A 25,708-nucleotide genomic window follows, 5' to 3' on the forward strand; every position below is an offset into this window, starting at 1 on the left:
ACATATGAATAAGTCACTAAGCTGAAGTTGAGACATTTTGTTTTGAAGGAAGAAATGATGCATTAAACATTTAGAAGATAGTAGATGACTCCCGACGATTGCGATAGTCTTTTAGCAGGATGTACCTAGTCTCTTACTGTTTATAGTAAATAAAGCTTGCATCTCTGGGTTTCGGAGCCATAGGTCTTAGGACAATGTTACTGTGAGCTTTATGACCATCAAAGCATCAAATGAAAGAATTCACGGTCGAATGGTGTTTCTTATTTGAACTTCTTAATGACTGTTCTTGCTTACAATCTGGGGCTTATCCTAAAGTGCTAGGATTCATGTGGAGAGCTATGGTGATGGTTTTAGACTTCCTGTTTACCTGTGTCTCTTAATCCATGGGCTTTCCAAGTTATTAGTAAGATGCTGAGTAAGGTCTGAGCTACATTTGGAAATAAAACTCATTTTGTTATATTTCTGTTCTCATGAAGTATACACTTGTGGATTGCTTTTATTATTCTGTATCTTATGCATTTTACACGCTACAATATTAGTTTAGTTAGATAAAGTATAACCATTTTCTACAGTTGTCTATGGACAGTTCCCTTGATTTTGGTGGGATCATCACTGCCATGTTCATGGTTACCTTTTGTGCCTGATTCTTGACTCAAGAACCAGAGAATCTCCTTTTGTAGACTTTTGGCCTTACACAATTTATCTTTACTTCTCAGGCTGAGGAACAGCAACACAATGACCATATTTACACATGTGTGTGACTTGCATTCTATTTCTCTTTCAGTGTTCTGTGAAATGTCATTGCAATTAATAAAATGATTCCTCCATTTCAAAAATGTGCAGACAAATTCATAATGCATCTAATAGCATCAAAGACAAGTAGAAAATATAAGAGAGGTCGTGGAAATGACCTCATGATCTCACTTTATCAAACAAAGGTATTCTATCCTGAGCATGTTTCTGCCAATCATTCTGAAGTGGCTTTGTTTTCATAGTCACCCACTCAGTGAATATGGATCCAAGGACAAGCAAGTAGAAACAGATATTTTTAAGGATTTTAGAATTGTCTGCTTTGTTCAAACGATCAGCTTTGTTATTTCCTTGTATGTGTTGTCTATATAATGTTCTGTGAGGCTTAGATCAGTAGTACTCAGCCTTCCTAATGCCAAGATCCTTTACTACAATTAGTTCTTCATGTAGTGGTGATGTCCAACCATAAAATTATTTTTGTTGTTACATCATAATTTTGCTACTGATATGGATTGTAATAAAAATATTTTTGGAGATAAAGGTTTGTCAAAGGGGTTGTGGCCCACAGACTGAGAACCACTGGCTTAGAGAATGCCTCACAATTATTTGGAATATGATGGTCCTTTGCAATGAATATGTCCTATATAGCAATTGCCCATTGATATTCCTGGCAAAAGTGAGGAGGCAGGCATGCATGTACACACACAAAATGCAATAAATAAAACAAATACCTTACTTTTTCATTTCCTAGACTCCATAATATGATAAAATAATTAAAAATATAAGTTGTATATATGTGCATAATTTGTTGAAAACTACAGTGGAATAGCAACCAATATGAAAGGAGTTGACACATTTCTACATGACAAAGTTCATGGAAGGCAAACTTGTACAAGAAAGCTTGCTCTAGAAATAATAGATGTCACCCTCTAACATTGCCTCATTCGCTATAGAGTCTCTGGGCAGGGAGGGCCACAGACTAGCCGATAAGAGTGAAAATAGTGATGGCATTGATGTTTGTTCCCATGGCATTCAGAAAGGTATACTCCACCAGGGCTGGTCCACTGCACTAATCCAGCTGTTGAAGACTCGCCTTAGTGAAGGTGGGGACAGTACTTGGAGAAGGCAGCATCACCATGGAGACCACAGAGAACTGGCCAGAACTCTGACAGCTCCTTTTCCTCAGTATCTTCCTGATGCTGTTTGTCTCCTCCTGTTTTACAAGGACTCCCAACTCTTCCAGAGCTAAAGAAGCATTGCAAAAAATACTTAACATCACTTTCTGGGCTGAAAACTTAGTAACAGGACCCTACAAATCCTGACAATCTTGACTTCTACCTCAGATACTTAAAAAGCAGACAACTTCTGAAAGTGTTATTGCAATAGATTATTTAAAAGAGGTTGCTAAAAATCAATAGACTACAGACTACAAGGATTTGATTTTGATCCTCAGAAGCCAACTCAAAAACACTGGGTGTGGTGGCATGTTCTTGTAATCTCAGCACTGGGGAGGCAGAAGAGTTTGTGATGTTACAGGACAGCTACACTAGTCTGATTTGCATGATTTAGACCAATGAGACATCCTGTCTCAAAGGAGGTGGATGACCTTTCTGAGGAAGACCCTGCCTGTTGCCTGTTGTCCTCTGGCCTACGCACTCACATACCCACATATGTATCTTCTCTCTCTCTCTCTCTCTCTCTCTCTCTCTCTCTCTCTCTCTTTCATACACAAACACACACACACACACACACACACACACACACACACGATAGAGTAATTAGAGACCTCCTAAATAATCAGCAATAGTATTGCAATTTACTTTTATTTTCTTTCGAGTACCAGACTATGCTGCTGCAGCTATTGCTGTTGTGGAGTGGGGGTGAGGTGGGTACCTTTTGTCTACAAAGCTCGTTGACATCCACAGACAGCTAACTGTTGGTTCCAAATTTACGACCTGAAGTTTGAGAAAGCATCCTACTGAGCGTGCCTTTTTTTCTGCGTCATGAGCTGGCAACACAATCTTTCATATTAAAAGAGCCTGTTATTGATTTTATAATTAAGGATTTAAGCATGTGATTTTGTGTCAACATTAATTGACCACCTCTAGGAAAAAAAGCTATGAGCATATTATCTATAAAAGGCACAATGATGCTATATATATATATATATATATATATATATATATGACACTATTACTGTCCCATCTGTGAGCATTATATTGATTTTATTTGCCTGAGTTTTCTGAGTCCTGAGCATTAATTTTTATTGAAAATAGGATGACAAAGACTCATAATATCTGAAATGCTTAATATTCTTTTAAGGGTTTTCATTTTTATGAATGATATCTGTATATACTTTTATAGAACAATGAAAATATTGTATAAAGTAATAAATGAATCTGTAAATTATAGTGACACTTTAATATGAAGAATATTTGTAAAAACATAAAAATAATAACCACAAATACTATTTCATATAGTTTATTGAACCAGTTTTTGATGTCTTCAGCAATATGTTCTTTCTAGATAGAATGTTTTTGAAGCTCTCTCATTAATTTTGAGCTAAGACAGTGCCTTCTTAGATTTATTACAATACACTGTATGTGCAAGAAAGAAAGAGAAGAAAATTATTAATATTCTTTTGAAAACCTTTCGTGCTGGGCTTTGCTTTAGTTGCTTGTAACAAAAAGCATAGGGGGAAACAAAGCTTGCAACAAAGCAAACATCGTTATCCTGTGGAAACTTCAGTCCGAGAAGGAGATAGGACCAAACAGTACACATGAGCGCCTGCCCGTACATGCATGCACACACACATACACAACCCATTCACACATGCGAGCACACATACACACACACATGCCCACGATGTAGGCAGCAATTGGAGGAAATGCTTATTGTGTTATTAAACAGGTTTTAATAAAGCAGCTTCGGTGGAGGTGATGTTCCAGGATCTTAAATGCAGTGTGACTGTCTATGAGGTAGCTATCAGGTTACAAATAAGAAACAAACCAACCAACCAAAGGTAACCAAGATCCATACAGATTTTTGAAGAATACAAGCCTCTTCAATGTGACTAATTTGATTTCAGGTGAAAATGGCATTTCTCCCTCTTGGGTGACAACTACACTCTGTTAAATTCTTCCTGGCAGCCTTCGCAGAGTCTGCGCCACTCCTGCGACGTTTGGGTCAGGAGGTAGTGGTCTGAGCAGTCCTGCACACTAAATTTGGAGGTCTCGCTATTCAACTCCCTCGTCCTGTTTTCTCACTTACTTCCCAGCTGCCAGCTCTGGTTTTCTAGCTTTCAGGAAGGTTGAGGAACCCTTGGAATTTAATATGGTCAGAGTCAGTGATGGGAACCTAATCTCATGCTTCCTTGTCTTCCAAACTTTGACTTCTTTCTTCTGCTCATTTTGTGACTTTAATTCATTCATTTTATTTAGTGTTAATTTATACTTCTTATGGATAATTGTAGCCAACTTCTTGCAGGGTATAGACATAGAATTTGTCTCCACTTTGTGACAGGGGACTTGGGCACCCATGGAAGTGTGTTGTCTTTCTCCTGTTCTGTGGAAAGTCTTTTAAAATTCTGAAATAAAACATAAGAAAATGAAATGCCGTATATAGTAGGGAGGCCTCTTGTGTGTTCCTGGCCGCTCAGACCTAAAATAATCACACAGAAACCATATCATTTGCATTACTGTTTGACCAATAGCTTAAGGGTATTTCTGGCTAACTCTTACGTCCTATACTAGCCCATCTCCATTAATTTGTGTATTGCCATGTGGCCATGGCTTACCCGGTAAAGTTCCAGCATCTGCTTCCAGTGGGGCTACATGGCTTTTCTCTGGCTCTGCATTCTCTTTCTCTCAGCCTTCAGTTTGATTTTACAGAGGGGAATCCTACATCAGTTATGGCCTGCCTTTACCCCTGAAATCCTGGTTACTTGTGTACTGGCTACATATCATAATGTTGCAGGTGACAGAAGGTAAGTGTCCTTCTCACTATGACTTGGAAAATGAGCATGGGCTCTGATGTGTTGTAATTAGAGCAGCGGGCTACTTTCCCAGCACCCAGCCGCCTGCACGGCTAGCTTTACTCGAAATAATTACACGGAAACTGTATTCTTTTAAACACTGCCTGGCCCATTAGTTTCAGCCTCTTAACCCATTTCTAATAATCTATGTAGCACCACGAGGTGTGCTTACCAGGAAAGATCTTAGCCTGCGTCTGTCTGGAGTGGGAGAACCATGGCGACTCCTTGACTCAGCTTCTTTCTCCCAGCATTCTGTTCTGTTTACACCACCCAACTAAGGATTGGCTTATCAAATGGGCCTAGGCAGTTTCTTTATTAATTAACGAATGAAAGCAACAGATTAGAAAGAAATCACTCCCACATCACTGATGTCCTGCAGCCTTTGCACCTTCACATTTAGTTCCTTCAGGAGAGTGGAAGTTTTGCTCTCCTGAGGCCCTAGCAAATACTTATTATATTTAGTTTTTGTGACTGACTATTTTTGAAACAACCATTGCACCAACAGGATACAATACTATGTTTAAGCCAGTCAATTTTCCTTATGTGGCCATAGATCTCATCAAAATTACTCGTGTTCCAGTGAGACGGGCTTTTTAATAGAAATGCCAGGGGAAGGAACTGGTTTGCTCATAGTGGACTGTATGCCTCCCTTAGGAGTTTTGCTAGTCTCACATTCTCAAATATTTTAAAAACCTGCCTTGATAGAGGGTGATGTATTATAGCCCCTCACAGGTTCCTGCCAGTTTCCAGATATTTGGCAAGAAGATGTTCTTGAAGGGAACATCCCGAAGGGAGGGAATTTAGCATTTGGTATTTTATAATATGTATCATCCACTGTGGTTAACACAAAACCAGCCTTTATCTTAGTGTATTGATACTGAGGCTATTTCCACAATTTACCAGCAGTAAAGCATCAGTGACGATAAACATTGCATAGATTTATTGGCAGAGCTATATATTTGAAATCAAAAGAGAATGCTTATTTTCCATCGACAGCCCTTATACAAAATTTATTACAAAGGAAAACACACATGTTTGATAAAAAGTGACGTGAACACCACCTTTTTGATACCATGTTGGGTAAGAGCTTGGATTTGTCAGCACCTTGTAGTCTTCCAGTCAGTTCGATTCCAACGACAAAATTCTCATTAATGCCGTGTTCCACGGTGATGATCTGTGAACACAATGCTAAGCAGCAGCTCTCTAGAAATTCCTCCTCTTGTGTGATTGCTTTAATATATTACTTTTCTTTCTGTACTGTTCTTTGGCTTCCGTATCTGCTGAGGACCTGGGCCATTTGGCTTTTGGAGTTTTTCACAGTCTATACATTGCTGACTGCCTACTGAGGATACGGGATAAGAGGGTTCCTTAGTCCTTCATGTTCTATAGTCTGGCAGATGGGATTAAATTCAGGTTGGATCTCCCCCTGGCAAGATATTACTCTGGTACTTGGCAAGGCTACAAAGGAGGCTTTGTGTCAGTTACCTTTTCTTTAGCTTTTGTTTGGGCAGCGACCTGTTGCTTAATGCCTCTGCCTATTATTTTATTTGGGTTTGATAACTGGAGCTACTATAACACCTTATTGTAAAGAAAGATTTGCTGCACCTACTGCTTGGACGCCCTGACACAGCTCATTTCTGAAAGGCAAGGTATATAATTGCCTCTTACTGCTTATCAACCAGTTTTCACTGATGAATTCTCTATACTCTTGAATATGACAAAATTTAACTCTTAAAAAGCAGCAATTATGAGGAGACATGGAGAGAAAGGATACTGTAGGGAGAGACAGCTGGAATTGAGAAGCTTTGGGGGAACAGTGAGGAAATCTAGTGTAGCTGAAACTTCCTGGAATCTATGATCATGAGGATTCCTAGGAATAGAGGTTATGGAGTCCGAGCCAATCACCTTATGTAATGGGGCAAGGCTTCCAGAAATGAGACTGGGTTATATTTGATTGATGTGTTGTCCAAGGGTAGTGTGGGAAGTCTTTCTGTATATTGTTTCTTTTATTGGTTAATGAATAAAGATGCTAGTTTGGCTTGTGATGGGGCAGAGAAGAGCTAGGTGGGGAAAAGGGAACTGAAGGCTGGGAGAAAGAAGGTGGAGTCAGGAGACACTGTGTAGCTGCTGCCGGGAACAGATGAGCTGGAACCTTGCTGGTAAGCCACAGCCATGTGGCAATATACAGATTAATAGAGATGGGTTAAGTTAAGATGTAAGAGCTAGCCAATAAAAATCTAGAGCTAATGGGCCATGCAGTAATTTAATTAATATAGTTTCTGTGTGGTTATTTCAGGAGTCTGGATGGCTGGGAAATGTACAAGCAGCCTCTCACAACACAAGGGGGTCTAAACAACCCAAACTGATGCTAGGACAGAGTGTTTCTGTTGAAAAACTTACAGTAGGGTCCATTGACCAGAAAAACATCCACATAGCTCATTGAATATAGGGAGGTCGAACTGGTACTTGCATGGAGCCTTGCTCCTACCTCCTAGTCTCTTTGGCATGGGAAGATACTCTGTAGGCTACCGAAAGTGGAACCTGGGCACCAATCCAGCCATAAAATCCCCCATCTACACTCAGTCCTGCCTGCAAGATGTCCTGGTACAATGGTGGCTCAGAATTTGTGGGAGTGGCAATCCAATGCTTGATTTAACTTGAGGTTCACACCATGAGATCATGCCCTGCTCTCTCTGGATAGCCAGAAACTAGAGACTAGAAGGATAGCACAGAGATCTAGGCTAGAATCAACATTACTGACAAAAAAAAAAAAAGAACCCAATTAAATGATTTTTAATGATATTCTACTATACTCAAAAATCAGTGCCTTGTCCAGCCCTAATCAGAGAGGCATCCTCTGGCAGCAGATGGGAGCAAGTGCAGAGATCCACAGGCAGACATTATGCAGAGAGAGAGTCTAAGTTGGAGGTCTCAATCAGGTTCCTTCCCTCAGAGATTGAGGAACCCCAAGGAAGACGGGGAGGAAAGACTGTAGGATCAGAGAGGATGGAGGAAACCAGGAGAACATGACCCACTGAATCAACTAAGCAGGGTTCACATGGGCTCACAGAGACTGAAGTGGCAATCAGACAGTTTTAATGGATTTGCACCAGGTCCTCTGTGTGTATGTCATGGCTGTCAACTTGGTGTTCTCGTGAGACTCCCCAAAATGGGAGAGAATGCATCCCTGGTTTCTTTGCCTCCTCTCTTTTTCCTTTTCTTTTCTCCCTATTGGGTTGCCTTATCCAGGCTCAATATCAGGGATTTTCCCTTGCCTTATTGTATCCTATTTTGTTCGGTTTGACTGCTATCTTTTGGAGACCTGCTCTTTTTCTGAAGAGGAAATGGGGGGGGGGAGGACCTGGAGAAGAGGGGAGGTGTGTTTCGGGGACCTAGGAGGAGTGGAATGAGGGAAAACTGTGATTGGGATGTATTGAATGAGGGAAGACTCTATTTTCAACAAAACAATAGCGATTACATCTTATTTTTATGAAAACTGTGAAATGCCTCAAGGCATTTTATTTTCATGAAAACCGTGATTTTCGTAAAACGTATTTTCTAATGTTTGGGTACTAGATAACTCCTGGAAGTCTTCTTCTGCCATAAACTGAGTTTGGCTCTGCAGAAGTCATGGGACAGCTCTGACCCGAAAGGGGCTGATTTTGGAGCCCCTTGGCTTCAAAGAGGTCATAGGGTAAGGCCCTTCCATTTGAGTGTTCCCCACCATGAGAAGACAAAGAGACCCTGGAAGTGTGAATGGCTAGCAGGTACAGGGAGCTGATGTCATCTGTTTGCCAGGAAGAGAACAGCTCTGTTGGCAGCTAGTTCTTGGATTTCTTTTTCCAAGAACGTGAGACAAGTCATTTCTATCTGATAAGTCACAGGCCTGTGACATTTTGTTATGGTACTTCTTTTTTTTTTTTTTTTTTTTTAAATAATTTTTTTTATTAAGAAAAGAAGAAAAAAAAACATAAACAAAAAACAAGTTTCCACCTCCTCCCAGCCTCCCATTTCCCTCCCCCTCCTCCCACCCTTCTCCCCCTCCTCCCACCCTTCTACCCCTCCCCCCACTCCTCTCCCCCTCCCTCTCCAGTCCACAGAGCAGTCCAGGTTCCCTGCCCTGTGGTAAGTCCTAGGTCCTCCCCCCTCCGTCCATATCTAGGAAGGTGAACATCCAAACTGGCTAGGCTTCCACAAAGCCAGCACATTAAGTAGGATCAAAACCCCGTGCCATTGTCCTTGGCGTCTCATCAGCCCTCATTGTTCGCCATGTTCAGAGAGTCCGGTTTTATCCCATGCTTTTTCGGTCACAGTCCAGCTGGCCTTGGTGAGCTCCCAGTAGATCAGCTCCACTGTCTCAGTGGGTGGGTGCACGCCTCGTGGTCCCGACTTCTTTGCTCAAGTTCTCCCTCCTTCTGCTCCTCATTGGGACCTTGGGAGCTCAGTCCAGTGCTCCAGTGTGGGTCTGTCTCTGTCTCCATCCATCACCAGATGAAGGTTCTATGATGATATGCAAGATATTCGTCAGTATTGCTCTCGGATAGGGTCATTTCAGGTTCCCAATCCTCAGCTACCCAAGGAACTAACTGGGAACCTCATGTTGGGCACTTGGGAGCCCCTCTAGGGTCAAATCTCTTGCTCACCCTAAAGTGGTTCCCTTAACTAAGAATTGTGGTTCCGTGCTCCCCTATCCACCTTTCCTTTATCCCAATTCTCCTGATTCCCCAAATCCCCCCTCTTTCCCTTCTACCTTTTCTCTCCCCATCTCCCCTTACCCCCATCCCACCCCACCCCCAAGATCCTAATTTTCTCCCCGGCAATTGGGTCTACTTCCCTTAGCCAAGAGGATAACTATATGTTTTTCCTTGGGTTCACCTTCTTACTTAGCTTCTTTAGGTTCACCTATTGTAGACTCCGTGGCGCTAATTTATGGCTAGAAACCAATTATGAGCGAGTACATCCCATGTTCATCTTTTTGGGTCTGGGACACCTCACTCAGGATAGTGTTTTCTATTTCCATCCATTTGCCTGCAAAATTCGAGAAGTCATTGTTTTTACCGCAGCGTAGTACTCTAGCGTGTATATATTCCATACTTTCTTCATCCATTCTTCCATTGAAGGGCATCTAGGTTGTTTCCAGGTTCTGGCTATTACAAATAATACAGCTATGAACATAGTTGAACAAATGCTTTTGTCATATGATAGAGCATCTCTTGGGTATATTCCCAGGAGTGGTATTGCTGGGTCCAGGGGTAAGTTGATCCCGAATTTCCTGAGAAACCGAAACACTGACTTCCACAGTGGTTGCACAAGATGGCATTCCCACCAGCAATGGATGAGGGTACCCGTTCCTCCACAGCCTCTCCAGCAAAGGTTATCCTTGGTGTTTTTGACTTTAGCCATTCTGACAGGTGTAAGATGATATCTCAAAGTTGTTTTGATTTGCATTTCCCTGATTGCTAAGGAAGTTGAGCACGACTTTAAGTGTCTTTTGGCCATTTGAACTTCCTCTGCTGAGAATTCTCTGTTCAGTTCAGTGCCCCATTTTTTAATTGGGTTAATTAGCATTTTAAAGTCTAGTTTCTTGAGTTCCTTATATATTTTGGAGATCAGACCTTTGTCTGTTGTGGGGTTGGTGAAGATCTTCTCCCAATCAGTAGGTTGCCTTTGTGTCTTATTGACTATGTCCTTTGCTTTACAGAAGCTTCTCAGTTTAAGTAGGTCCCATTTATTCAATGTTGCCCTTAATGTCTGTGCTTCTGGGGTTATACATAGGAAGCGATCTCCTGTGCCCAGCTCCTGTAGGGTACTTCCCACTTTCTCTTCTATCAGGTTCAGTGTGTTCGGGCTGATATTGAGGTCTTTAATCCATTTGGACTTGAGTTTTGTGCACGGTGATAGATAAGGGTCTATTTTCATTCTTCTACAAGATGACATCCAGTTGTGCCAGCACCATTTGTTGAAGATGCTTTCTTTCTTCCATTTTATACTTTTAGCTCCTTTATCGAAAATCAGGTGTTCATAGGTTTGTGGGATAAAATCCGGGTCTTCTATACGATTCCATTGGTCGACTTCTCTGTTTTTATGCCAGTACCACACTGTTTTCATTACTGTAGCTCTGTAATAGAATTTGAAGTCAGGGATGGTAATGCCTCCAGAAGATCCTTTATTGTATAGGATTGTTTTGGCTATCCTGGGTTTTTTGTTTTTCCATATAAAGTTGATTATTGTCCTCTCCAGATCTGTGAAGAATTTTGATGGGATCTTGATGGGGATTGCATTGAATCTATAAATAGCCTTTGGTAGAATTGCCATTTTTACTATGTTGATCCTACCAATCCAAGAGCAAGGGAGGTCCATCCATTTTTTGGTATCCTCTTCAATTTCTTTCTTCAATGCCTTAAAGTTCTTGTCAAATAGATCTTTCACTTCCTTGGTTAGATGTACCCCAAGATATTTTATGCTGTTTTTGGCTATTGTGAATGGTGAAGCTTCTCTGATTTCCCTCTCTGCTTCCATATCCTTTGTGTATAAGAGGGCGACTGATTTTTTGGAGTTGATCTTGTATCCTGCCACATTACTAAAGCTGTTTATCAGCTGTAGGAGTTCTTTGGTGGAGTTTTTGGGGTCGCTTATGTACACTATCATATCATCTGCAAATAACGAAAGTTTAACTTCTTCCTTTCCAATTCGAATCCCCTTGATTCCATTATGTTGTCTTATTGCTATTGCTAGAACTTCAAGCACTATATTGAAGAGGTATGGGGAGAGTGGACAGCCTTGTCGTGTTCCTGAGTTAAGTGGGATGGCTTTGAGTTTCTCTCCGTTTAATTTGATGTTAGCTGTCGGCTTGCTGTATATAGCTTTTATTATATTTAGGTATGACCCTTGTATCCCTAATCTCTCCAAGACTTTTAACATAAATGGATGTTGAATTTTGTCAAATGCTTTTTCAGCATCTAATGAAATGATCATATGGTTTTTTTCTTTCAGTTTATTTATATGCTGGATTACATTGATAGATTTTCGTATGTTGAACCAGCCCTGCATCTCAGGAATGAAGCCTACTTGATCATAATGGATAATTTTTCGGATGTGTTCTTGGATTCGATTTGCCAGTATTTTGTTGAGGATTTTTGCGTCGATATTCATGAGTGAGATTGGCCTGTAGTTCTCTTTCCTGGTTGAGTCTTTGAGTGGTTTTGGTATCAGAGTAATTGTGGCTTCATAAAAGGAGTTTGGTAATGACCCTTCTGTTTCTATCTTGTGGAATACATTAAGGAGTATAGGTATTAGATCTTCTTGGAAGATCTGGTAGAATTCCGCATTGAAACCATCTGGTCCTGGGCTTTTTTTGGTAGGGAGGTTTTTGATAACCTCTTCTAATTCTTCGCGACTAACAGGTCTATTTAGATTGTTCACCAGGTCCTGATTTAACTTTGGTATATGATATTTATCTAAAAAAGTATCCATTTCCTTTACATTTTCCAATTTTGTGGCATATAGGCTTTTGTAGTAAGATCTAATGATTCTCTGAATTTCCTCTGTGTCTGTGGTTATGTCCCCCTTTTCATTTCTGATCTTATTAATTTGCAAATTCTCTCTCTGCCGTTTGATTAGCTTGGATAGTGGCTTGTCAATCTTGTTGATTTTCTCCAGGAACCAGCTTTTTGTTTCATTGATTTTTTGTATTGTTTTCTGTGTTTCTATTTTGTTGATTTCAGCCCTCATTTTGATTATTTCCAGTCTTCTACTCCTCCTAGGTGAGTCTGCTTCTTTTTTTTCTAGAGCTTTCAGGTGGGCTGTTAAGTCTCCAATGTGAGCTTTCTCTGTTTTCTTTAAGTGGGCACTTAGTGCTATGAACTTTCCTCTTAGGACTGCTTTCATAGTGTCCCATAAGTTTGAGTATGTTGTTTCTTTATTTTCATTGAATTCCAGGAAGACTTTAATTTCTTTCTTTATTTCTTCCTTAATCCAGCTATGGTTCAATAGTTGACTGTTCAGTTTCCATGATTTTGTATGCTTTCTGGGGGTAGCATTATTGTTGAATTCTAACTTTAATCCATGGTGATCTGATAAGACACAGGTGGTTACTAATATTTTTTTGTAACTGTGGATGTTTGCTTTGTTACCGACTATGTGGTCGATTTTCGAGAAGGTTCCATGAGCTGCAGAGAAGAAGGTATATTCTTTCCTATTTGGATGGAATGTTCTATAGATGTCTGTTAAGTCCATTTGATTCATTACCTCCACTAATTCTCTTATTTCTCTGTTAGGTTCCTGTCTGATTGACCTGTCCATTGGTGAGAGAGGAGTGTTGAAGTCTCCTACTATTAGTGTGTGCGGTTTGATGGCTGCCTTGAATTTTAGCAATGTTTCTTTTATGTACGTGGGTGCTTTTATATTAGGGGCATAGATGTTCAGGATTGAGACTTCATCCTGATGAACTGTTCCTGTTATGAGTATAAAATGCCCCTCTCCATCTCTTCTGATTGATTTAAGTTTAAAGTCAACTTTGTTAGAGATTAGTATGGCCACACCTGCCTGTTTCTTAGGTCCATTTGCTTGATAGGTCTTTTCCCAGCCCTTTACTCTGAGTAGGTGCCTGTCTTTGTGGTTGAGGTGTGTTTCTTGTAAACAGCAGAATGTTGGATCCTGTTTTCTTATCCAATCTCTTAGCCTGTGCCTTTTTATAGGTGAGTTGAGTCCATTGACATTAAGTGATATTAATGACCAGTGGTTGTTAACTCCGGTCATTTTTTTTTAGTCGTAGAGTTTGTGTGTTTCCCTTCTTTGTTTTGTGTTGGTGAAGGGTCTCTAGATGTCTGAGTTATTGTGGTCATTGTTGGACTCCTTGGTTAGTGATTTTCCTTCAATTACTTTCTGTAAGGCTGGATTTGTGGCTGCGTATTGTTTAAATTTGTTTTTATCCTGGAAAATTTTATTTTCTCCATTTATAGTGAATGAAAGCTTGGCTGGGTATAGTAATCTGGGCTTGCACCCATGGTCTCTCAGTTTCTGCAGTACATCTATCCAGGACCTTCTGGCTTTCATGGTTTCCATGGAGAAGTCAGGTGTAAGTCTGATAGGTTTACCTTTATAAGTAATTTGGCCTTTTTCCTTTGCAGCTCTTAATATTCTTTCCTTATTCTGTATGCTTTGTGTTTTGATAATTATATGGCGAGGGGATGTTTTTTTTTGATCCAGCCTATTCGGTGTTCTGTATGCTTCTTGCACCTTCATAGGAAAATCTTTCCGTAGGTTGGGAAAGTTTTCTTCTATAATTTTATTAAATAGATTTTCTGGACCATTGAGCTGCCCTTCTTCTCCTTCTTCTACTCCTATTATTCTTAGGTTTGGTCTCTTTATTGTGTCCCATATTTCCTGAATGTTTTGTGATGAGAGTTTGTTGGACTTGCTGTTTTCTTTGATCAGTGTGTTTATTTTCTCTATGGTATCTTCAGAATCCGAGAGTCTTTCTTCTATCTCTTGTATTCTGCTGGTTATGCTTGTTTCTGTAGTCTCTATTCGTTTACCTAGATTTTCCATGTCCAGACGGCCCTCTGTTTGTGTTTTCTTCTTTGCCTCTATTTCAGTTTTCAGGTCTTGAACTGTTTCCATTATCTGTTTGATTGTTTTTCCTTGGTTTTCTAGGGTATCATTCACTGATTTATTCAATTCTTCAAACTTTCTGTTATATTTCTCATCCATTTCTATAAGGGCGTTTTTTACATGCTGTTTAAGGGTGTCAATCACTTTCATGAAGTCAATCTTTTCTCCTTCCTCTTGATTAAGGGGTTCTTGTCCTCCCGTTGTGGGGTCGCTTGTTTCTGGTAGCTTCATGTTGCTTTTCAGCTTGTTGGGCGAATTCTTGCCTTGACGTCGGCCCATCTCTTCTTCCAAATGCTCCCTATGGATCTTCTTTTACCGGATTAGGTCTCCTTGCCTACCAAACGCTGTCTCTCCCCAATGTTGGCTCTCCCAATGCTGGGTCTCCTGGCGCCGAAAGATCAGGCCTCCGTGCTGGTTGGGCAGCTCGCAGACAAAGCGCCTACCCCGCTTGGTGCAGGCAGGCCACAGAAACAAAGGAACTGCTGCCCGCCCGGGAGCCCCGGGTACTCGGACCCAGCGCCCAGATAGGCTGCGCTGGGCGATGCCACGCGCCAAAAGAGGGTAGTGGGGGCGAAGTGGGGAGGGCTCTGGACGGAAGCTGGGTGGGCCAGGAAGAAAGAGGCAGCACCCGGGGAGTAGAGGCCCTGCAGAGAGCCCAAGCAGGACAGGGGGCCAAGAAACCCCCGAGCTCCCCGTCCCAGGCTGGCGCCGTGGGCCAGAAACTCACCCCAATGCTGGGTCTCCTGGCGCCGAAAGATCAGGCCTCCGTGCTGGTTGGGCAGCTCGCAGACAAAGCGCCTACCCCGCTTGGTGCAGGCAGGCCACAGAAACAAAGGAACTGCTGCCCGCCCGGGGTCCCGGGTACTCGGACCCAGCGCCCAGATAGGCTGCGCTGGGCGATGCCACGCGCCAAAAGAGGGTAGTGGGGGCGAAGTGGGGAGGGCTCTGGACGGAAGCTGGGTGGGCCAGGAAGAAAGAGGCAGCACCCGGGGAGTAGAGGCCCTGCAGAGAGCCCAAGCAGGACAGGGGGCCAAGAAACCCCCGAGCTCCCCGTCCCAGGCTGGCGCCGTGGGCCAGAAACTCACCCCAATGCTGGGTCTCCTGGCGCCGAAAGATCAGGCCTCCGTGCTGGTTGGGCAGCTCGCAGACAAAGCGCCTACCCCGCTTGGTGCAGGCAGGCCACAGAAACAAAGGAACTGCTGCCCGCCCCGGAGCCCCGGGTACTCGGACCCAGCGCCCAGATAGGCTGCGCTGGGCGATGCCACGCGCCAAAAGAGGGTAGTGGGGGCGAAGTGGGGAGGGCTCTGGGCGGAAGCTGGGTGGGCCAGGAAGAAAGAGGCAGCACCCGGGGAGTAGAGGCCCTGCAGAGAGCCCAAGCAGGACAGGGGGCCAAGAAACCCCCGAGCTCCCCGTCCCAGGCTGGCGCCGTGGGCCAGAAACTCACCCCAAGGCTGGGTCTCCTGGCGCCGAAAGATCAGGCCTTGTTATGGTACTTCTGCCCGACTAACCTTACTCTAAATTTCTCTAGAATTGTTAACATGGGTGAACAATATGTTGTAGCAGCTATTTTCTTATTTATTTTCTGCCCCAAACATAAGAGAAACCCATTTCTTTATCTTTTTAAAGATTTATTTTAATTAATCAATTAAATTGTGTGTGTGTGTGTGAGAGAGAGAGAGAGAGAGAGAGAGAGAGAGAGAGAGAGAGACTGTGTGTGCGCTATGTGTATGAGAATTCAGAGGTCTGTGGAGGCCAGCTAAAGGTTTCCTATCCTCTGGAGCTGGAGTTACAGGAGGTTGTGAGCCTTTGGCATGGGTGCTGGAAACCAATTCCAGGTCCTCTGCAAGCACAGTAAGCACTCTTACCAGCTGAGCCATCTCTCTAAGCCCTGAGTCATTTCTTTAAGAAATACTGATTTCTTTCTGGGAGAAATGTTATTTCATGGTCATAACCTGGGTACTAGGGATATCCTTCCTATAATCAGTGGTTCTTCACTTTCCTAATGCTGCAAACTTTTAACACACATCACGTGGAGACCGCCACCCATAAAATTATTTTGTTGCTACTTTATAACTGTCATTTTCCTACTGTTACAAATCATAGTGTAAGTATCTGACATCCAGGATAACTGTGTGATATGTGACTCCCCACCCCCCCCACCCCCAACCCTACCCCCCCGCCGCCAAGCAGGCTTGCAACCTGCTAAGGAATGCTGCTCTATACTGGGTCACTGTTTCTAGGCCTTTCCTAAAATATTAGGAAATATACTTCTTAAAGATAAAATTCTTCATGATTTTATTAATCTTGTTTCGGTTACATGTGAAAAAAATCCTAATTTCCAAACATACAGGGTGGAACTAAAAATAGAACTGAATAGTTCACAAATGCCCATTTAAGCCTGTATTGAACAAGGATCTCAGAATAGCATGAGATGCCTTTACATTTTCTTGTTTGTTTCCCTGTACGCTTCCCATTTCCCCCGAGATGCCTTTTTAGATTCTCCTGGTCTCCTGCAGGAATCTTCACCTCTCTTTAAAATTTATTGTCGCTAAATTTCACGTCTTTTCATTCCTTTTGTTTTTCCTCCTGTTTCTTCATGCAGCTCTCCCTCTGTGTCACCGACTCCCTGTTCTCCACCTGAGTCTTCACAGAGAATTTGTTTATCATCTTCATTTCTTCCCGGAGGACGTTTGTATGTGATTGTTAGGTTTCCTAATTCTAATTCAAGACAAGCAAGCAAACAAACAAAACCTAGACAAAAATGAACTACAGAGAGCGTTGATGTCAAATCTTACAAACATTATGACAAAAAGGGGAAATGGAGAACACCCTACAAAGAACCTTCCTTAGGAAGGGTGCCCCACAAAATCAGACCAATTAAAATTGAATAAAATAAATAAAAATTTAGCTATGCTGCTGTAGATCCCACTAAAAGATAAGGATTCACCACATAATGTTTTCTGTTATTTATTTTTTTTGTTCATTTAATTTTTTATTGTTTGAAAATAGTTTTGCTCATTGTTTAGTTTTTTTATTGTTTAAAAATCTGTTTCAAGACAGCTTCGGAATAGCTCTTCTAATTTTAAAGAACTTTCATTTCTATTGTTCTCATGTAAGATTTAAAAGCATAACTGCTGGGACAGACATGGTGGTACAAGTAAGCGATACTAGACTTGAGAGACAGAAGCAGGAGGCCAACCTTCAGGCGAGACCCGTCTAGTGGGGACACTCTGTCTTAAATGCCAAAATTTAAACAAAAGGAGGAAAGGACAGAGAAAGGGAAGAAGGGAGGAAGAAAGGGAAAAGGCAGATAGCTCAGTGTAGCCATTTGTTTCTCCAAGTCCTTAGTTGATTTATTTCCTTGCTTTACTAATTAGACTGTCCAACATTTTGACATTGGGACAGGGTATTACCGTCTTTGAAGTTCACCTTATAGAACATTCTTAGCTATCCATACCACATGTGGCTGTGGGCTGCAAGTTGCAATGCTGCCTGGACATCTTTTTATTTCTCCTGGCTCACTTACAGTTTAAGTCTCCTTCCAAAAGTTTTTCTACCGAGTTGGGGTTTGTCTTCAGAAAGAGCCCTGCCAGAGTTTGCGAGGTCAGGACTGCTCTGTCCAGCCCTACCTTTCCCTAAAGTGGTCTCGTGCACATTCCTCAGTCTGTCTGCTGTGTTTTCCTGTATCGCTACTTCAGGTTCTTTTCCTTACCCTGTCAGCCATTTCCTTTGCTTCCCCCCCCCACCTCCCTCTCTCACTCCTTCCTTTCCTCCCTCCTTTTTTCTCTCCCTCCTAGACTCTGATACTGCTAAGATCTTGCTATCAATAGTTTTTTTTTTCTTGTTTGTAGTTACGCTTTGGAGATGTCATAGAGTGTGTTGTTGTGAGGATTCTTTTTTTTTTTTTTTAAGGAAACTTTTCTGGTGATATGTGAGGATATAGAAATAGTGAAAAACTACACTGTCACTATTGCTATTTTAGCAGAATGCCTCACAGTGATTTGGTTTTAACTTAATAAGCAAGTTCTTGAGCAGACTTAGGCTGTGTTTTATGTTGGGAAGAGAGAGGAATTGACCAATTCCGCTGCTCCTGGATGAGAACCTAGAGAAATCCTGGCTATCTTGGCTGATGATTCCTTCTGTGACGTGCTTATTATTTTATTTTTAATTTTGCTTTGTTGTTATCTGCTTTTAGAGTTTGAATTTATAGTTTGGGAACACAATACCTGCTTTGCAGCCGAGGCTATCTTGCCGTTTCTGAGTGTGTTGGGATTATGCCATGTTCCTTGAAGCCAGGCTTTGATATCTTAGAAAGAAAGAAAGGAACTTTCTGTTACCTGTAGTGTACGCCTGTGTTCTCTCTGGCTTTGTTTTCTTATGATGCTTGTTTTATTTACAGTCGCGAACTGCAGTGTGCGCTTTTTATCAGCAAGCCTCACATCAAGTCCTTTGTACTGATACTGCAAACAGGGACCGTCTGGTCTTCCCTGAAGATTTTGTTTCCTTTAGAATCTTGTCTTTCTTTGAACAGACGTAAGAAGAAAGGAAAGGTTCTTTTTTAAAATCATCTTTTCTGCCTGAAGTGGCACCTCAACTTTAAGTCATGTAAATATACCTTGTAGGTGATAGTGATTAAAATGTACAAAATTAAAAATAAGGCGACCTTTGAGTTGTGGTATCATAGGTCAGATTGGCTTGTAATTTTGTCTTGTGCTACCATTATAAAACTTCAGGATTGCAGGTGAAAGCTTCAGCCAGGACAGACATTCATCAACAAGGGAATGCATATCCACCGAGATCAGATGTGCTGGGTTTGCTGTGAAATGCTGAGCAGAGCGGATTCTCTCTACACATTGAGAACAGCAGTGGGGACAATTTGTAGCATCTTTTCTAATTGTAGTTTCCATCATTTAAAATTGGGCATAGAGGCAAATGACTGCTGTATAACTACATTTCAGACTGCTTTACTTTGAAAAAAATCTCATTTGAGGGTTCCTAACCTTAAATTTATTATCTTGAAGCTTTCCAAACAGATGCCTCCATTCTGAGTAGGGAGAGGAAATGGCCAGTTCTGTTCATAAAGCAGCCAATTATCGGTTAAACCTTGCTTTCCTCTTAGTAGAATGATTTGGGAATCAGCTTGCCTGTTTCCACACTGAAGTGTGCAAACATTTTGTAGTCTATTGGTGTGTAACGTTAGGTAAAATGCCAACTTATTACCTACTGTGATGTCTATAAATATTTGATACTTCTTAGCTTTGTAAAAATGCTCAAATATTGTCATTTGTTATTTAACTTCAGCAAACTAAAACCAATATTGATAGAATTGTTGGTATCCCATGTTGGCATAAAGAATTTGAGTGACTTTATATGCTTTGGATTTTCCAAGAACAGCTCTAGTGAAGAGCTCTCAGACTCCCTCCGAATGTGGAGGAAGGGTTTGAAAGGTAGCTGCTACTTTGGCTCTACATATGTGTATATATGTGTATGCATGTGAACGTATTTTATTTTTGTTCATTTCAGTGATAATATTAGTTAATGCAGAACAAACTGTGGGTGCTCTGAACATTATCTGTCAAACAGAAAAACCATGAGCAGGCAATTCAAACAAACTTGCAATGAGCATCACATAAAATCCAGGTAGCCTAACCTATCTCCTCTTTGCTTAAATATTTAGTGCAAAGAATACCTGTATGGAGCAATATGCTGTGAGTCTTTAGGCGTCCCGAGGTTACCTGGGTCCATGTAGGATGATAGGTAAATTTTTATACAGCAAATGCACTTGAGACTTGATTTCCCTAGACACAAATTTCCCATATGCAGGATTGGTCTAAACTTTACCGTGTAACTTGTTATGTTTCTTAAATGGACTAATAGTCATTGTAGAAAATTTGTTTATTTTTCCAGGACCTGATCTTCAGGTTTGTGTATCCAAAAACCCAACATGCTGTACCAGGAAGATGGAAGAGAGATACCAGATTGCAGCTCGGCAAGATTTTCAGCAGGTGCTTCAGACATCCAGCTCAACATTAAAGTTGTTAATATCTCGAAATGCAGCTGCTTTTCAAGGTAGATGGATTTGAGTGCTGGGCGAGTGAACAGTTCTAATATGCTATTTACTTGTGATAGCAATATTGGTAAACTTGGCTAGGTTTATTTCTTTGTAATCGTGTCTCATTCTGGGATGAAATAAAGTTTGTTTTTCTAGCCATTATAAATTATGTATGGAGCCTTCCTGAGTAGCTATTAAAGATGAATAAGAGAAACCATTGTGTTGTTGAAAAAAAAAACCTATTGAAATGTATGTCTTTAAAGAGAGAGAGAGCTCTTCCAGTTTTCCATGATAGTCACCCCTCATTTTACCTTAGTGGAAACAGATACTTACCAGATCCTGTGGGCAAAAGAGGTAATAGGAAATCTCACTGATTATTGCCTGGATAATCACAGATTAATTTTTAAGGGTAGGAATTGAAGAAATGTTTATCCTGAGTTTTTTCCTGGCAGCCCCATGTGGTTTTCATCAGAACACAGATTTGATATACTAAGCACATTCAAGACTGATAAATAGTCAAGTCAGAGATATTAATTGATGTTTAAGGGCTGGCTAACCTCAGAACTCATCCCTACATCAAACATGTTGACACATAAAATTAATGAGATATGAAATTATAAGGCACATTGAAAAATATATGGTCATTTTCTCATTTTAGTCTTTTTGTGAAAGTCCTTACTACTGTAATGAAACAGTTTAATTTGTTCTCCTTCACAAGGCTTTTATTATTCCTATGCTTAAAATTAAAAAAAAATTAGCTTACATGACTTTTAAACCTAATTTACAGTTTCTGCTCATCATAGAATATAGGTTCTGTTAGTCTTCTTGTCTGATAAGTATAATAATGTCAGTATATGCGAATAATTTGCATGTTTATATGTATAACTAAATCACAAAGCTGATTTTTTAAATTTTACTTCCTAAATAAAATAAATTTAGTAAATCAAAATAAAAATTTATTTTGAGTTAAAATGAAGCTCATGATGAATTGATTTTTTCCCTTTATAAATTATGAAAAGATTCTAAGGTATTTGCTCAATTATGTTTTTGAAGGTCTAGAATATAGCTTTGTTTCTCTTGTGAAATTTACTTATAGGAAATTGTGAGGAGGAATTCATTGACATGCAATTTACATAAAGATTTGTGACACAAACTGGCAAAATTAGAAAGCCTTGGGAGCCCAGTGGAAATGATAATTCTTATTTCTCGTAATAATGGGAACATTGTGATATAGAAAATGTCTTTTTCAAGTGAACAAGCAAGAAGTAGAAAAGTCAAAGTCAGAGTGTTTCTGGTTGTCAGTCATATACTTGCAAAGGTAAGGGCAACGTTGGGAAGAAATCTTAAAACATAGATTTGAGAATGTCAATGAAAAGGTTTGCGTGGGGAGTATTACCTATGAATGCTCATTTTTTAACCTTAAAGTTCATCCTTTCTGGAACAGGTGGCCAGAGAAGATCATGATGAATGCAGCCTTCTCTTAGTCAGTGGCATGAACTACAGAGAAGGGCATGGTGCCCTTAGTTACTCTCACATAGGGCACTTAATGTTGGATTTTTTTCTTTCAAAGGTACTTTAGCAGAATTTCATTAATAACATATTTCTCAATAAGTCAATAAAGATCAGAAGATTGTAAAATCTGGAATGTATGGGCTATTAAGATGTGTTGAACTACTTAAAAGCTTTGTTGATACTGCTAAGGCTGGGTGATGATCATCCCAGGGGCAAAATGGATATTAAGGTCTTGGGCCATCACTCCCTGCCCGATGTTATTTAGTGTCTATAGTCTTTTGTTATTTTCTGTTTAATAAGTTTCATGTGCTGTTATTAACAGATGAACATTGACTTTTCAAATTAATTATAAACATAGGAGCATAGAGGCATTATGAAAATAATTTGCCATAATCAACTCTGATGAGCTCCCACGGCGTCTGTCAAGCTTTGTTTCAGAATCGTGAAAAGACAATATAGATTTAGAAGGAATTTGCCTACAGGCTTTTGTGGGAAGAAGACTTTCAAGGATCTCAGCCTTAATTAAATACACAGAAGAGTCAACTTGGGGCATAATTTCATCAATGAACCTTAAAAATGTATGTCCAAAATAAGATGAAATATCAAATTTGTTGCATCACAACAAAGCAGGCCACTTTGCCAATAAGTAATTGAAAATGAAATCTTTATTTAAAACAATCCAATGCACTCATTTTTGACAGAAATTTCACAGAGGATCAGTTCACATCTCCTGAAAGTGGATTTGCTAATTCCATCATTAAATGATGAATTTCTTTTCTTTTTTTAAATTTTTAAAGTCATTTTTAAATTTATTTTTTTCCTTTTATAGAAAAAGCTTTTCCTCATTTAATATGTCCTTATTATGACTTGTTTTCCCTCTACTCCTCCCAGTTTCTTCTCACCTTCCCTCTCATCCAGACTCACTCCCTTTTCGTCTCTCCATAGAAAACAGATTTCTAATGTATAATAATAAAATAAAGTAAAATAGGATAAAACAAAAATTAAGACATTGGAATTGGACAAAACCAACACAAAATGAAAGGGAAAAGCCCAAGAAAAGGGCAAAAAACAGAGACCCATTTGTTGGCACACTCAGGAATCCCATAAAAAACACCAACTAGAAGCCAATATATACACAAAGGACCTGTTAGAGTAATATAAAACAGGAGGAGATAGTCTAAGAATCAGTCTCAGTCTGAGAATTCGTGGAGGCAGGATTGCCATTTCAGACTGAGGTAGAGGTAAGAGCCAGTGGCTGGCTGTTTTGCTTTTCTGGCCTTCATCTTGAACCCCAGTATCTGTTTCTGGGTTTTTCTTATTTGTGCTACACTCTACCAGTTTACAGCCCTATGAATGGTGAAGGAAGGCTCCCTTCCCCTCCACCCTCAGCAGCTGTTGCTGTCAGTTGCTTTCTTGAGCTTGGTTGTTCTGATTGGGGTCAGATGTTATCTCAATGTAGTCTTAGTTTTCATTTTCCTAGTTGCTAAAGATGTTAAATACTTTTAAATATATTTTGTGGTCATTCTACTCTTTTTCTTTAGGGAATACACTTGTAACATATGTGGTCAATTTATAAATTGCATCATATGTTTTGTTCTTCTTCGTGTTTTAGTTCTTTGTATATTCTAGCTATGAATGTTCTCTATGTTATTTTTTTGTCCAACTTTTCTGCCTGTTAGAGAAAGTGGAGTGTTGAAATCAGTTGTTAAATTGGAATTAACTTGTGTTTTGAAGTCGAGGAGTACACTTTTTATGAATTGGGGTGTGCCAAACTTTGGTGCATTTAGTTTTAAGATTGTAGTGCCTTCTTAGTTAATTGTTCTTTTGATCATAATGAAGTGTCCTTATTTATCTCTTCTGATTAGTTTTAGTTTGAAGTCTATTTTTGTCAGCTATTAGGATGGTGACGTTCTTGTTCTATTGGCTTGGAATACATTTTTAAAATCATTTTCCTCTAAGTTGGTGTATATTTTGAAGGTACTAGCTTTTCTTATTTGTCAACAAATAATAAATTATTAAAGTCAACAAAAAGATGGATTTCTAAATTTTTTAAATTAATTTTACGTGTCTGGGTATTTTGCCTGGATACATGTAGCACCTGTGTATCTGGTGCCTGTGGAAGCCAGAAAAGGGTGTTGAATTCTCTGGAATTAGCATTGAAGACAGTTGTGTGCGGCCATGTGGATGTTGGGAATGGAAGGCAGGTCCTCTGGAAGAGCAGTCAGCGCTCTTACATGCTGAACCATCTCTCCAGCCCCTGCATTTCAATTCTTTTTTTATATTTTTTACTGATTTTTATTGAGCTCTACATTTTTCTCTGCTCCCCTCCCTGCCTCTCCCTTCCCCCCTTCAGCCCTCCCCAAGGTCCCCATGCTCCCAGTTTACTCAGGAGATCTTGTCTTTTTCTACTTCCCATGTAGATTAGACCTATGTAAGTCTCTCTTAAGGTCCTTATTGTTGTCTAAGTTCTCTGGGGTTGAGGTTTGTAGGCTGGTTTTCTTTGCTTTATGTTTAAAAACCACCTCTAAGTGAGTACATGTGATAATTGTCTTTCTGTATCTGGGTTACCTCACTCTAAATAATGTTTTCTAGCTCCATCCATTTTCTTGCAAAATTCAAGATGTTACTATTTATTTTTTGCTGTGTTCATTTCAATTCTTAATCTGACCAGCTAACCTGTATCTTTTCAGTGAGAAACTGAGGCCAATAATATTTAATAGTATCACTGAAAGGTATACGTTGATTACTGTCATCATCAGTTGTGTTTTATTCTAGTTCATGTTTCAGTATTTACAGTTTCATTTATTTTCTATCTATAGCTTTTTGGCTCTACTATCTCTCCCCTTGGTCCAAAGTATAGTTTCCAGTACTCTCTGTGGGATTGGTTTTATAGGCATGCATTATTTTAGTCTCTTTATATTGTGGGAAGTTTTTATTTTCCCTTCAACTATGCCTGATAGTTTCCCAGGGGGAAGTCATCTCGTTGATGTTTGTGGTACCATAGAGTTTGGAGTACATTGCCCCAGATTTTTCTGCCCTTTAGCATTTCCATCTAAAAATCAGCTGTTACTCTGATGTGTTTTCCTATATGACATGTGATTTTTCTCTGGTTTCTTTCAATACCATCTCTTAATTCTGTGTATTTAGTGCTTTGACTATAATATGTCAGGGAGTTTCCTTTTTGATCTTGTCTGGTGTTCTGTGTGCAGGTGTGTCTTTCCTTATTTTGACAAAGTTCCTCAATGGTCCTGGTGAAGGTCTGGTCTAAGCCATTGGCCAGGGATTCTTTTCCTCCTTTCATGCCTATAATTCATAGATTTCATCTTTTCAGGCTGTCTCAAAGCTCCTGCGTACCCCTTTAGTGTGCTCTCCCATATCTTATTCCTTGTTTAAGTCATCCAGTTCCTCTACTTTATCACTGAGTATTGATTTTCTATCTTCTACTCGATCCATTCTATTGGCATGTCTTTTCCATGTGTTTTCTAATGGAATTACTATTTTCAATTCCATTTTTATTTCAGCCTGCGCCTCTTTTGCATTTCTATATCTTTACTGAATTCAGTTTTCGTATCTTGAATTTTCTTTCTCATTTCATTCAGCCACGCACGTGGACTTTCTTGGAGTCCTCTGAGTTTTTTCTCCCTCCTTAGGGTAGCTGAGAAGTTTGTTCACGTTTTCTATAAACACTCTGGATTCTTTGACCACATTTATGGTTACTCTTCTAAATCATGTGTCCTGGGCTTCACATA

General features: G+C 40.2%; 1 protein-coding gene across 3 annotated transcripts in view; it reads left to right on the forward strand.

Annotated features, from left to right (window-relative positions):
• Gpc5 (glypican 5) overlaps window positions 1-25,708 on the forward strand; it is a 1,160,291-nt gene that overhangs the window by 18,111 nt on the left and 1,116,472 nt on the right. For all 3 annotated transcript variants that reach the window (XM_041675000.1, XM_041675018.1, XM_041675009.1), the window contains exon 2: window positions 20,303-20,464. In XM_041675000.1, the coding sequence (XP_041530934.1) occupies window positions 20,303-20,464 (162 nt within the window). The remainder of the gene's footprint in view (window positions 1-20,302; window positions 20,465-25,708) is intronic.

This window comes from Microtus oregoni, unplaced genomic scaffold (genome assembly GCF_018167655.1).
Source record: "Microtus oregoni isolate MIOR12 unplaced genomic scaffold, Mior012 000001F_ref0000356, whole genome shotgun sequence".
In the NCBI taxonomy this organism is placed as follows: domain Eukaryota; kingdom Metazoa; phylum Chordata; class Mammalia; order Rodentia; family Cricetidae; genus Microtus; species Microtus oregoni.